This window comes from Nicotiana attenuata, unplaced genomic scaffold (genome assembly GCF_001879085.1).
Source record: "Nicotiana attenuata strain UT unplaced genomic scaffold, NIATTr2, whole genome shotgun sequence".
Taxonomy (NCBI): Eukaryota; Viridiplantae; Streptophyta; class Magnoliopsida; order Solanales; family Solanaceae; genus Nicotiana; species Nicotiana attenuata.
This window is the reverse complement of record NW_017672097.1, coordinates 102,860-117,634: the sequence shown is the minus strand read 5'-3', so window position 1 is coordinate 117,634 and position 14,775 is coordinate 102,860. Positions and strand designations below refer to the sequence as shown.

Below are 14,775 nucleotides of genomic sequence, written 5' to 3'. Positions count from 1 at the left end.
CAGATCGTGCCCGCCTCTCGAGTCATCAACGGATTCAATATGGCGAGCGAGACAACCAAAGGGAAATCACCCTCCCGGTCAACGTGGCCGGAACAACACAAAATGTCAAGTTTCATGTCATTGAAGGAGACATGAGATACAATGCCTTGCTCAGGAGGCCATGGATACACTGCATGAGAGCAGTACCATCCACTCTTCATCAAATGATGAAGTTTCCGACAAGGGACAGAATAAAAACCGTGTACGGAGAACAGCACGCAGTAAGAGAGATGTTTGCGGTGCACGACGTGGCACCGCCATCGACGCCTTCAACATCGAAGGAGCCAAAGGATAAGCAAACAGTGAAGTAGCAATCACGAGACACATTCTCGGCTATACCCGAATAAAACAAACAAAGGACCGTACCGCGTCCCCGGAGCAAACGCTTGAAGCATATTAAGGCTCGTAGCGCCATCACCACTAAGGTGTAACCGTCTCCCCTTTTATTTACACCTTACACTAACCTTTGTGCAGGTGTTCGATCAGAACAGTCGAAGCGCTGTCTGGCTCGAAGACCTTAGGTTTCAAATCATACGTTTCCTTTGATCGGGTTTTATCCCAAGAAGGATTTTACCGGCAAGGTTTTTAACGATATGCTACCTAAGGAGAACTCAAAAAGTATTCAAGGCTTCTCTTCAATCAATCTCGAATATTGGGGGGCATCCCCCCGGGAGATCACCTTTTCAAAGAAGTCAAGATGAGCCACAAAGGGTCTCGATAGGAAAATGATGTACCGGGCCAAACGGTCGAATGAACCGTGTCCGCATAGAAGAACCAAACCCTTGACAAAAAAAATATGTATACTTGTACCATGTAATCGAATAATATTTTTTCCTCCATCAAAATGCTTTGCGCTTCAAAGGAGTATGCTACTTTCACAAGAAACGGCTCCAGAGCCAAAAAATCTTCCGAATACTCGGGGACTGACACCAAAAACTCAAAGCCATATGACCTCCGGGTCGGAAACTTCAAACTCGTAAGCCCTCAATGAGCAACACCAAGTTTACAAAGAATGGCTCTAGAGCCAAAAAACGGTCGACGTCTCGGGGACTGTCGTCGACTATCATCCCATCGAGCTATCAGAAACTCAAGGCCGTAAGACCCCAAGCGGGCAACCTCGAGCCCGAAAGCCCTCCATGCGGCAATACTAAAAAATGTAAGACCTCCACGAGGCATTATCAACAATATAAGACCTCTATAAGGCAACACCAAAACTGTAAGACCTCAAGCAAGGCATGAACCATACTTGTACCAAGTAACTTATCTGTAAGACCTCAAGCAAGGCATGAACCATACTTGTACCAAGTAACTTATCTATAAGACCTCAAGTAAGGCATGTTAAAATTTGTAAGACCTTACAAAAGGCATAATCCCGATCTTAAAGTTAAGGCTATATATCTGAACTTATAAGACCCCTAAAAAGGCATACCCTCGATATAGATGCCGAAACTACTTCACTCGGGGACTGAAAGGCCACGCAATGACTACGGTCACAAGGCTCCGGCCAAACTCACGCGACTCGGGGACGCCTGACCGTCGCTATAAAATCACAGGCCTTCAATTACTTCGAAAAAACTTCGAAAAGAACCGGTTAATCAGGCTACCCTCGTAATAAGCAAAAGAGCTTCGATCATATCAGCTCCAAACAATAGGCTTCGAAACAATTCAGCCATCGAGCAAAACCTCCTGAGGTGCTCATTTATCGCTAGACAACGGCTCACAATCGAGGTTCTCATCGAGCCGTCGAAGAGTCGGGCGAACACAAAAACTTCAAAAAGTCTTTAACGAGGAAAAATAAAGCCTACATTAAAGGTCGTACCAACCCAATGCGTAAGAGCCACTGTCGCCAGCTTAAAATTAGAGGTCGTATCGACCTAATACGTAAGATCCACTGTCGCCAGTTTAAAATTAGAGGTCGTACCGACCCAATGCGTAAGAGCCAGTGTCGCCAGCTTAAAATTAGAGGTCGTACCGACCCGACGCGTAAGAGCCTAAGAGCCAGCTTAAAATTCAAAAACTTGAGGGTCAATGAGCTCGAGTCGAAATCCGACTCGGAGACTGAGCCCGAAACAGTTAACTAAAAAATGCCTAAGGGCAAATACGTAAGAGCCACTACCGCCAGCCTAAATTGAAAGGTCGTACCGACCTAACACATAAGAGCCACTGTCGCCAGCTTAAACTAAAGGTCGTACCGACCTAAATACATAAGAGCCCTTGTCGCCAGCTTAGATCAGAGGTCGTGCTGACCAAATGCGCAAAAGCCTACGGGCCAGCCAAACGAGCCTCAGGGCCGAATTATACACCTGAGGTTCATTACTCGAAGTCCAGTTCACCTGGCCAATCATCGACCAACGTATAAAAGAAAGACATACGCAAGCAAACAGAAATTCATGGAAGGAGAAAACCGAAAGGTTTCTATACATATACGCACGTATGAAACAATGCAAGGCTACATTTACAAAGTTCTCTAAGAACAATGTACAAAGAATCAAACAGGAAAAGCCTAGTCTAATTTCCCCTCGGGGACTGCGGCCCCATCGGCCTCTTCTCCATTATCTTCGGCATCAAATACGAGGAATTTGGCATCATATTCATCCGCCTTGGCCTGCGCTATCTGTTCCGAGATATCGAAGCCCCTAGCATGAATCTCTTCGAGGGTTTCCCTCCGAGATTTACACCGAGCATATTCTTTGCTTCTACTCTCTCGGTCGAGAGCCCCTCTCAGCTCAGCTCGAGCATCAGCAACATCTTTTAAATAGACGGCCACTTTCTTATCGGCCTTAGCTCGAATCTCTTCAGCTTCAGCTCGGGCGTCCACAACCTCGTCCTTCATCTCCAAGAGCTCAGACTAGAGCCCTGCAATCATGTTCGCTCGGACCGAGCTATTTTCACAAGCATTCCGGAGTTGCACCTCGAGGGCGGAAGCCTTGGCCAAAGCATCCCTCTTGGCCGCAACTTGGGCATCTGCCTGAGCCTTTAGCTCATAGCACTCACACTTGACTTGACTGACTTCGCCCCAAAGGCGTTCCAGGTCCTCCGTCTTTCTCTGCAACTGAAGTGTCAAAATAGAGGGTAGAAGAAGAAACATATGCCCCCTCGAAACAAAAGATACCTGTCCCTCGAGGTAGATTTCGTAGTTCCGGCTCCGATTTGCCTCGTACCGCAGGTATGCCAACTCCTCTGCTCTTTTGTTACAAAGAAGCCTGAGGGATTTCTCCCCATCCAAGTCTTTTCGCAACCTGGCTTCACGGCGAAGAAGCTCAGAGTTAAGCTTGTCAAAGGCCTATAAAAAGGGAACTCATTAAGAAAATGAAAATGCAAAACTGAAAAACTAATACGATCGGCCAAAACTCACCACAGATCAGAGCCGCTGAGCCTCCTCAAAAGTTGAGCACACATCCACCGGCCTGGTCTCATCGGCCCCGGTAAAACCGCTCCCAAAAGGAATATGGTCGTTTGATACCTCGCTTGAGTTAGGCGGCCCCTGGCTTTGAGCATCCCTTGAAGTACCTTTGGCGGGAGAAGAAGACAACGGCAAAAAATCCTTGTCCCTCGAAGTACCTTCAATGGAAAAAGAAGATGGCGGTAGAGGAGGAACCATTTCTCTAAGGACGGAAGCCTCGGGTGCTGTGAGCTCAGCTGATGCATCTTCTCTGAGCCTTCGGGCGGGAGTTTCCTCGCTATGAGCACCTTCGCCCCACGAGGGTTCCTTTCATTTGTTATTATCCTCGATCCCAAAGCTGACGAACCATCCTCCTCTCCGAAGGGGCACGGTCTCATGTCAGAAAATCCCCAATACCTACGGTGATGGAGTCAGTGCGCATAAAAAGAAAGTACCTTTCAAAGAGAACAAACCACACAGCACGTACCGTGATGTTTTGCCTCCCATCTACCCTTAGAGAGAATTCGCCACTTGCGCTCATCATAAGTCAAGCGGGCTGCCAGCTTCCAAGCCCAATCCGTCAATTCGGGGACCTCGTATGGCATCCACGGGATTGCTACAAAAAGGGAAAGGAAAGGGTATTTACGGAATCCATCTCCACCGTAAGCAGAAACAATAAAAACACAAGTGTACCACTTACGTGTAAAATTCCATTCCTCAGGAAATGGCAGGAACTCCACAGGGATAATATCGACAGTCCGTACTCGGATGAATCAACTCATCCACCCCCGATCCCCATCTTCTTCATCGTCGACAACGAAGGGCCTGGTGGATCGACATCGCAAAATTAACAGGCCTCGATGATGAAAGGGCCGGTATAGCCTGATGAGATGGCTAAGGGTAAACTCAAGCCCTGCTTCCTCTGCAAAGAACCTCATCATCAATACTACCCTCCAGAACGACGGATGAACCTATGCCAGGGTAGCCCGATACCTCCGACAGAAGTCGAGCATAACCCTATTGAGAGGTCCTAATGTAAAAGGGTACGAATATACGTTCAAAAACCCCTCTGCATGATCCATGATGCTCTCTTCCGGGGAAGGTACCTGAAATACCACCTTTTCTCCCCATCCGCAGTCTCTCCACACTATAGAGCGAACGACAACTGTCCGCCTACTCTGAACGCCAATTAATTCTAATTAGGCCATTATCGCTTTCGGAGAAGTGTACCGACGGGACCATCCCGGGCGCTTCATGTCCGTGCCATGCAAGTAAGCTGTCATACAACGTTCGAAGGGTCGGAGATTGCCGTATAAATCCAGCCTCGAGATGGTGCCTAATCTCGATGGTCTCTACTACCGTAACTATAGGCTTTAAGGAGCCATCAATATCAATCTAAGCCTCGAGGTAGTGCCCGACCTCGGGGATCTCCGTCAAAGCGAATGTAAGCTCTAAGGAGCTGTCGACACCAATTTAGCCTCGAGATGGTGCCCGATCTCGAGGACCTTTGGTATTACAGAACGGACTCCAAATGGGGGGTCAACCTGGCCCCGAGATGGTGCCCGATCCCGAGGATCCCCATTGCTATACCTATGAGCTCTAAGGAGCTATCCATATAAAACTAAGCCTTGAGATGGTACCCGATCTCGAGGACCTTTGCTATTACAAGCGCGGGTCATTCACCCGATTCCTTGGCCCTCGGGCTATCTGAGCCCAGGCCGGTTCTCTCTCGAGGATTGTTAATAAAGCCTCAGGGCTATTTTTACCTTCAGATCAATTTAAACGCTCTCTCGGCTACTTAATCCCAGGGTCAATCCGAGTCCGAGCATATCCTCATCCGATGTCTATCTATGACACCTTAGGGCTATCTTCATTTTTCAAAGCAAGTTTTCGAGGTCGCCCGAGTTCAGATCAACTCGCACTCGAGGACTATTTGAAAAGGCCCGAGGGCTGTCTTTATTTCAGGTGGTCAAGAAACTCCGTCCCTCGAGGACTACCAACGGGGCCTAAGGGGGCTAAGTTTTGCTCTAAAAATTCGAGGCCTCACTCTTGATCAATTCGAAGTCGCTAGTTCCGGCGGCCTAAGTTTGTATCAAGTCAATCCAGACTCGGTCCGAGGAAAGGCAAAGGATTTCAGGGAATATCATATTAACCAATCAAGAACCAAGGAAATTCCTACGCCCAGGCTCGGTATTCGGACCGATCGGTAAAGTCACATGCTCAGATTCTTTACAAATGCAGGCAAAGGGAAATCCAGCACAAATTAAAAACTGTTGAAGAATGACTGGGTGACGCAATGGTTCAAGTAACCCTCTATTTATAGAAAGGCGGTAACGTAATCGACGGTGCAATCAATGCCTTTGGGAAACGTATCGACAGGCGCAATCAACACTTTTTCGGAAACCGATCGGCGGCGATATTATCACTTTTTGGAAGAATAAACCGGCAGTGTAATGAATTCTTTTGAGAAGATGAACTGATGGGATGTCTTAGTCATCGCAAAAGCTTACGTCGTAAGCTTGACGTCATCGTGAGAATCTCGAGGAGATCAATAGCGAAGTCGTTTTCTTATCATTTCACTCTAAGAAACGCGGGGACTATCTGTATACGGTGAAAATCGGAGGGTCCAATTTTATGGTCGTCACGGCGCCTCATAAGCACGTCTCCGAAGGCTCGAGGCACGACCCGAGGTTCAACCCCGAAGGGTTCCCAACGATCGACTTCGGGGCAGTGTAGATCGATGGTTATCATGGATAAACGGTAAGTTCCCTAGGCACGTGGTCCAAACTGACAACACCTACAAGAACAGTACCAGTCTGTACCAGACCGCTAGGTAGCTGTACCAGCTACATTTCTTTGTAATAAATGCATACGTACTATGATGGGATTCCCTCCTCCTATATAAAGGGGACCTTTGCTATTTTTTAGAGGGGGGAGAAAAAACACACAATATTGAATACAAGAACACTCTCTGCTCTCTAACTTAAATATGTTCTCCCTTGATTCTATTATTTACATTTATTGTGTTCTATTAATTTTTCTTCATTTATTGCTCGTTATTGATCATAAAGAGCCTTCATCAAAGCTCCCAAAGCTGTTAGTCCTTTACTGGTTGTCCATAACTTAGTATCGAGCTCGACCGAGGTCCCGTATAACCAGGCTCGAGACCCCGATTCTCAGCCACCCGGTTTGCTTAAACACACCGTTTTTGAGTTCTTATCTTATTTTTTAGTCTCACACTTAGTATCCATTACCTAACAACTAGCATAAAAACAGATCACGTATTTTTAGAACCACAAAATCAAATCTAATTGTAATTACCATTTTCAAGGTAAACAAACCTCCCCAAAGACGGCGCCAAATTGTTTGATCAAAGAGTGTTAAGCTTTTTTTTAAACTAATTAATGAGGGAATAGAGGGTGAATCCTAGTTAGATATAATAAATTCTAGATAAAAAACGTGGACAGATCCGTGGAATGGGATCGTGTTTTTGAGTAAGAAAGGTCATATATGTATTCAATGAATGTTATAATAAGAACATGCAATAAATGCAAATAATGGCAATAAATGTAATAAAGAGGAATTTATCACCCAAATGTTAGATGGTTTGGGTGATTCTTCTTCCTGACAGCAACGTAGGATAAAGATAAATGAAAATGGATAGGGAATCTTTGGACCTTGCAAACAAAGAGTGGACTACGTGTGTTGAGCAACAGAATCAGTGAACAAGACAAGCGTTTTTGTATATTCTTTATAGTCAACCCTTTACAAGTGCTCTTATCAAAAAGTGTAGAAGAAGATCCTTTTTGTTCTCTATCTCTTCCTATTTATAAGGGTTATCCTCAAAAAAACCCTAAAAAGTACAACCTAGGGAATATCCAATGGAATATTCCTTACATCTATTGCTAAACTATCCTACCGTTGCTTACTTCCTCCCCTTGCTTGACCTCGGTATCCTTCTTAAGATGACTCCTCGCCATTGTGTCGTGGTCGGCTCTATCCTTGACCATCTTTTATTTGCAGTAATCAAGCCGTCCAAATTTGTGCAAGCTTTGAGTTGGAAAGACTGGCACAAAGAATGCACGACAACAACTATGCGACAATTATAGCACTTATATGAATCTTCACTGACCATACTTATACGAATCTTCACTGACCATGTTTCTGAAAGAGTGACGGTATATCATGGTGTTAATAGACTTTTGGCTAAATTCAAATATCGTGTTAATAGACTTTTGGCTAAATTCAAATTTACAAATCTAGCAAGACAAGCTGTCCACCTGGCTCGAATTATCCAGCAAAATTATTCTACACATGAGATTGTTGGCATAGCTAGCGTCTATCTTTTGAGTGAAAATCAGCCTTTTGGTACAAAAGACGATTACATCTCAATGACAGGGCCAACAGTAAGTGAAGCACCAACTGATGTTGAGGAATAGTAGTCTTATCCCTTGAGCAGGCGTGGGTGGTTTTGGTAGTAAGCTACCTGAATAAGCTTCGCAACAGACGATTGAATATTTTGTAATCCAGTCTGCTTCAATCTTGCATTTTGCTGGGCTGCTGGTCCCTCAAATGGATGATTATATATTCCTTTAACTAAAATAACTCTAAACAGCAGTGTCTGGCTTCACAAGCCCTTGAAGCTTCCACCCACCAGGTCCAGCCAGAGAAAATGCCTGAGGAAGGCACTCAAGTCAGACAAGATAAAACTTCAAAGATCTTAGAAACTTCATTTTGCGACTTGTGAAACTACATAAAGCACACTCATCATCATTACATCTCGAGATTCAATTGTGGTTACTCTCAGACAAGTAAAGCATCTTTAAGTAGTTTTCTTCCTACTTACACTTTTCAAGAAAGGCTATCAAAAACTAAAACTATTATTCCATTTGAAATGTTAAAGAGTGGATATGTCTATAAGGTAATCTCTTTAGAAAGGTCTGCGTTGCCATTCAGACATGGTAATAACTAATAACCCAATACATAACATTTAAATGCAAAAGATGATTAGACTTCACAAAATCTTAGGTTGCTCGTACCTAGCTCCATATTCAAGAAACAATTCCAAGTTGCAAAGAACCAGTTACGGTGATAAAAAGGAAAAAACAAAGAGATGTAAAGTGATATTCCATCTGAAAGCAGTCATTAGTTCATGACACTTTTAGATTCAGAGGACAGAGGGTGCAAAATAGTACTAAAATCAATAGCATATTACTCGGAATCTACCAGCATTGCTCTCCTAAATTCCAGTCACAAGTACTATCTCAAATTATTGAACCAATCAAAATAAAAAGAAACAAAGACATAAATAGCTGAAATATTTATTGGCTTAAGAACTTACAATCTATTGGAATTCATGCAGACTTAGCAAAAGATAGGACACAATGGAAGAAAAAGATCTACATAGGCGATACCAATTAGTTGGGAATACGTTTTATTAGCCATGTTCGTACCTTTATTTTAGGTCCTCGGCTTTCTAGGATTTTCTTAGCCTTATCCAAGATACATATGCCAGTAGAAAATATGGAAGCAATAGGTGCTATCTGTGTGAAGGTTTGGAATCAGTCAACCATGTTCACTGTAAAACTGCAAAATCAGTGTTGGGAACTTTTCTTGAACCTTTGTGGTGTTACTTGGGTTATGCCTTCAAGCATTAGGAGTCTACTGGTTAGCTGGCAAGGGCAGAAGACAACAAAGAATCAGAAGCAAAGCTGGAGGACTGTCCCACTATGCATATTCTGGACCATTTGGAGTGAAAGGAACAGTGCTTGTTTTGAAAATAAACAAAATCATATTTCTAGAAACAAAAACTCCTGTCTACATAATTTGTTTTTTCGGTGTAAGACGTGTTTATTAGAGAATATGGATCAGTATATGGAATTTTTGGATTTGCTAGGGAAGATGTAATTGGGAGTTCTTGTAGGTGATATATGTTTTCTTATGTAATTTTCTGTACCATCTTGGTACTTCTATGATCTATCAACAAAACTTTACCTTATCAAAAAAAACATATGGAGAACTTCTAGTACTTTTTATTTTTATTTTTATTTTGTATAATATAGGCTTGAGATGAGTTCAATTAAAAAAATATAATCACTGAGGATTCATAAGAGGTATGATGGATTCATATGGCCAACCACAACTTGTTTGGGATTGGGCATGGTTGTCGCAGCTGTAGTATTTATTGACTTAAGAAGCTTCCTCTGTTGGTAAATCTACAATAGGGAGACATTCTTTCATAAGCTTATATGCAAATTGTTAAAATAGATTTATTTCTTTAATATACCTTTTGGCCCCTGCAGATCTAAACTGCAGCTCTGCGGGTTTCAATATCAAAATCCTTGCTCACGTAACCTTGACATCTCTTTGAACTTTCACATTAGATCTACTGCAAAGAGTGGGTTTACCCATCCATTGATCAACTACTGTCAGTCTAAGCACAGAGGGTATGAAGCTCAATTTTTTTCCTACAATGGTACTGAAAATCTACCAATTGTGAGAATTAGCTTGCAATGGCTAAAAGATAGGTGGAGCAGATAACAAATTGTGGAGCAGGAAGAAAGCGGGAACTGAAAACAGAAGCTGAAAGTAGATAGTGGTGTGACACAAGGTGGGAATCCAACATAAGGAGGTCAACCACACAAATAGCAATTAATCGGAATGATGGGCCCTATTTTGGGGCCAATAGCCATTTCACTTCACATTGAAAATCTGTATACCAACTTACCATATACTACTTTGACATTCATGATGCAATTGAATTTGCAAAAATAGGACTGTGAAAAAAGGAGCCAAGTGTTACAGATAAATGACCAAACCTCTTCCCACGACTTCCCAGTGGCTTCGAGCAAAGCAGCATTACATGTCTTTAGTTCTACAGAAACACCTGAAAGCATTGAGGCTGCCTCTTCCCATCCTCTATTGTGTCCCATACACCTGAATAGATGATTAAATTTAGTATTTTACAATGTAGCACTTTACCTAGCAACTGGAAATCGACATAAAGAACTGCCGTTTTCCCAACAGGAGATGAAATAGAAGATTGTACAAATCCCACTTTTTTAATAAAGTTAATAATTCTAGTAATGGGAAAACCTTTTGGATACAAACTGTATATACATAGTAAAGGATTTCACAAAAACATAGAGCATCCAGTCATCACTACTGACTGAAAATATTGTTTATACTCCAGAAGTGTATCCAAAAAAAACAATTGTAAAAAGTACTTTTTAACTCTTTCAAAAGCTTTTATGTTTCTCTCTCCATATGACCGGTAAAAGTGATAAGGGAGCTATTTCCTATACTCTCGTCCGCATCTGCCATCACCATAATAATATAAAGTGAAGGAACAAATGATTGACATCTATCATTTCCTCTCACACATAAAAACCAACAAATGCAGATAGTCCTTTTCCTCAATTTTTCTGCAATGAAGAATGGCCACGTTGCGTCCAATAATGACACTATCCTCTGTAGCCTAAGCACTCATACAACAACAACAACAGACCCAGTATATTCCCAACGGGTGAGGTATGGGGAGGGCAGTCTGTACTTTGACCTTACCCCTACCTAATGAAGGTAGAGAACCCTAAGCACTCATATCGAGGAATAAAGAAAATTCCTGGTCTTCCTCTTTATTAACCTGTTATAATATGATTTCACAATAAACATGCCGTCCCTCTACCCTTTAGCTGTGGGTGAGACTTTTTTGTTTGTACAATAATTCGAGCAAACTGTTGAGCTGTTCGTTCTTCTAGTCTTGCAAAATTTTTTCAAGAACCATAATAGATTTCTATGCAGTGTACTAATGCTGTTCCATTATGTCAAATTCCACCACCAAAGAATCACAAGCAGAAGGAAAACTCACATGACTGTCAAGATCCCATCCCTCGAGTATTTACAAATTGCTTGTTTTAAGTGCTCAGCCGTCTGACCATCCATTGCTGCAACAGAATAAAAGCTTGAAATAAAATGTATTTCAGCTTCCAAAAAGGCTTGGACTTGCTCTTGCATTATTTTCAGTGTTTCCCGCGTTCGCAGTGCATCACTACGCCATAACAAAAAGAAAACGACCACTTAGTTTGTTAATATCAATATAATTTTTAAGCAGCTTAAGAATCACATAAAAAAACTCCTCTCAACGTTCTTAAAGAACCACTAACCTTGATAAAATAAGTTCTGGAATCCAGCCCAATTGTAGGAGTTTTTGTGAGACCTTGATAGCGTCGAGTTGTCCAGCTCTACTCAAAGGACGATCATGATCTGCTCAAGAACATAATCTATGATGAATATATTATATTAAACCTATAAATCGAGCTACTTTTTGTTTATAGCAACACAATGAGCTTTTTCTGTAATTGTTTCTTTTGCAAGAGGAAACATTTGCATGAGGCATGGAATGCAAGTCTTTGGAGCATGAAAATTGAACTATGTCTGGTCCATTACAACTCAACAACAACGGCTCGGTCCCAAACAAGCTGGTTTTGGCTATGTGTATCCTCACTGATCATGTTACTCCATTTACATTCATCTCATGTCAATATTATGCAAATAAAAATAAAAGGTATTAGTTACGTATATTTTCTAAACGTATAAATCTCTAAAACGCTAAGCCAATCCTAGAAAGCGTACGACCTATAGTACAAGTGCTAACATCTAAAACATATTCAAACTAATATGTATCGCCTATATAGATCCGTTTTCTTCCATTCTATTGTGTCCTATCTTTTGTGAAGTCTGTATGGATCGCTAGAAATTGTAGGTCTTTCAGGATACACCGTCACAATTTTTTTACACTATCTAGTCAGCTAAAGGATATCTATAGCTAATTTGTAATCTTGAAATTAAGACAATTTACCTATAATAAATAACCTGCTATATAAAAATTCCTTACACTACAACAACAACAAATCCAATGTAATCCCACAAGTGGGGTATGGAGAGGGTAGTGTGTATTGAGCCTTACTCTACCTTCACCTCTACCTTGTGAAGGTAGAGAGGCTATCAAATTCCTTACACTGACACATTAAAATTTGAGCTTAAGTTCTAATGTTCTGCACCGTGATATAAAAAATATTTATACAATCAGGCCACTTAATAGGTAACAACAAGTAATCTGTTCATTGACAGATAATCTAGTAAAAATGGTAACTAACCTAAAAATTGAGCTTAAGTTGTAATGTTCTATGCACCGCGGTATAAAAATATTTATACAATCAGGTCACTTAATAGGTAACAACAAGTAAATATGTTGATTAATTAATAATCTAGTAAACAAGGTAACAGGTTAAAATTCTGTTAGTGTACATGATTAAATCCTCTAAATATTAGTGGGCTAAAAAGGGTAAGTAGGGTACCCCGAATTGAGCGATTTTCCCAAGAACTCTTGGCGTGTCGAAGCAATATGAGTCGACGTGCTGTAACTGACTGTGTTTTTGGGGTTTCAATTGAAGTTGAAGCTTGCCCTTGAATTGTATCATCAATTACAAGACAAGTAGCGCCAGAAGCTGAGGCCACACATTTTGGGTTCCTTTTTTTGCTTAGGGATTTTGTACAGCAGCAATATGGTACTTGCAATGGTGATGATGCTACTACTACATTCATTTTCGTGGTGCTGTGTTATACCTTCAATAAATCAGCATTAAACTCAATGAATTTCTCCCTCTGAGCTGAGCAAATATTTGGTTGAATGAAGCTGCAGATTCCCCGGCGGTAATTAGCTTTTGCTCCTTCAGTCGAGAGTTCTTCTCTTAGCTAGACTGAGGAGTTGTTTGGATTTTGTGTAATGAAAAATAACTAAAATAAACTTATGCTTAACTATTATCCTTTTCATGGAGATTTATAGCTTGTTTGGCAGCATTAAAAAGTGTTTTTTTCTAAAGTTAAAATATTTAGCCAAATTTTAACAAGTAAAAAAGTATTTTTTGAAAAAATATACTTTTCAAAAATTTGATTAGCCAAACACACAATGAGTATGTGTTTTTCACAAAAAAAAAAAAAAAAAAATACTTTTCTAAGAGCACGTTTGAGAAAATACTCATTAAAATAAGCTAATTTTAGAAGCACGGCAAAATAACATGCTACATTAATTTGTACTCCGTTACTCTTCTTCACGAAGATGATAAAAATAACATAAGAGATCAATCAATATATAAAATACAACGATATTTTATTTTCTTTAAGTTGTAAATAAATATAGGAGATTATTTTATTTATGGGATAATATTTGATATGACGCTGAGTTTAAAAAATTTTTAAAAAATTAACAAACTAAATATATGTAAAGTACCTAAATTTGCTCTTATTACCAACTATTGAATAAGTTGTGCTAAGAGTTACACATGTCGTTTTATATTTTTCTCTCCTCGTAAAAATGTTGTAGGTCCCTAACTCTGAACAAATTATACTCCCTTCATTCACTTTTACTTGGCACGTTTTTGACTTTTCAAGCCCCTTAAGAAATAATAAATGAAGTGCATAATTTATTATTTTATACCCATATTAATTGATGCATATTTTATTAGATTTGAGAAAATAATTTGAAATGAGTAATAAATATTATGAATATAATAGTATTTGTTATAAATACTATGGATATAATAAATACTATGGATATAAATACTATGGCCCTCTGCCCCTACAAATATAATCGCTTCTTCAGTCGAGAGTTCTTCTTTTAGCTAGATTGAGGAAATGTTTGGATTTTGTGTAATTAAAAATAATCCTCAAATAAACTTATGCATTACTATTATCCTTTCCATGAAGATTTATAGCATGTTTGGCCCTGCTTCTTTTTTGCCAAAAATATTGGTTAAAAGTGATTTTTACGGTAAAAACAGCACGAGCTAGCTTGTTTTCGGACTGATAATTGAAAAATAGTCAATGTTTGCAAAGTCATTGAAAAATCGCCATTGTTTTGTTTAAACACAGAAAGTTCCAGCATAATATGCTGGATTATGGAGTTCCTACGTATAAACTTCCAGCATATTATGTTGGAAGTTGGAACTACTTTTTTTCTTTTTTTAACAATTCCATCATCGTGATGGAGGAGTTAAGGCATGACTCCAACCTGTATATATATATATATATATATCAAAAATCATATTTATACGGAGGAGGACATAGACCTTGGCCTCCAGAACAATGAGGTAGGTGATTGGACTCACCCTATGATACATAATTGACCAAAATAAATTAGATAGGTTAAGAAGAAGGCTGTGATTCCTCCGAGAGTTTGTAGCAACACACATGGATGATATGTACAAAAAGGTGCTAGAGAGGAGTTTATTGCTAAATGCTGTCATTGATAATGAACTTGTTCTTCTTTTGTCTGAATCTGAAGTTTGGTATCCCAT

At 40.4% G+C, this 14,775-nt stretch overlaps 1 protein-coding gene across 1 annotated transcript; it reads right to left on the bottom strand.

Moving 5' to 3' along the window:
* Positions 1-7,604: 7,604 nt before the first annotated feature.
* Positions 7,605-13,223, bottom strand: LOC109211791. The gene is made up of 5 exons (XM_019375371.1): positions 12,778-13,223; positions 11,584-11,683; positions 11,289-11,468; positions 10,240-10,357; positions 7,605-8,097 (listed from the first exon to the last, which is right to left on the bottom strand). Exons 1-5 carry the CDS (start codon positions 13,022-13,024, stop codon positions 8,029-8,031), a joined length of 714 nt encoding a protein of 237 aa, XP_019230916.1. The 5' UTR covers positions 13,025-13,223; the 3' UTR covers positions 7,605-8,028.
* Positions 13,224-14,775: the final 1,552 nt, after the last annotated feature.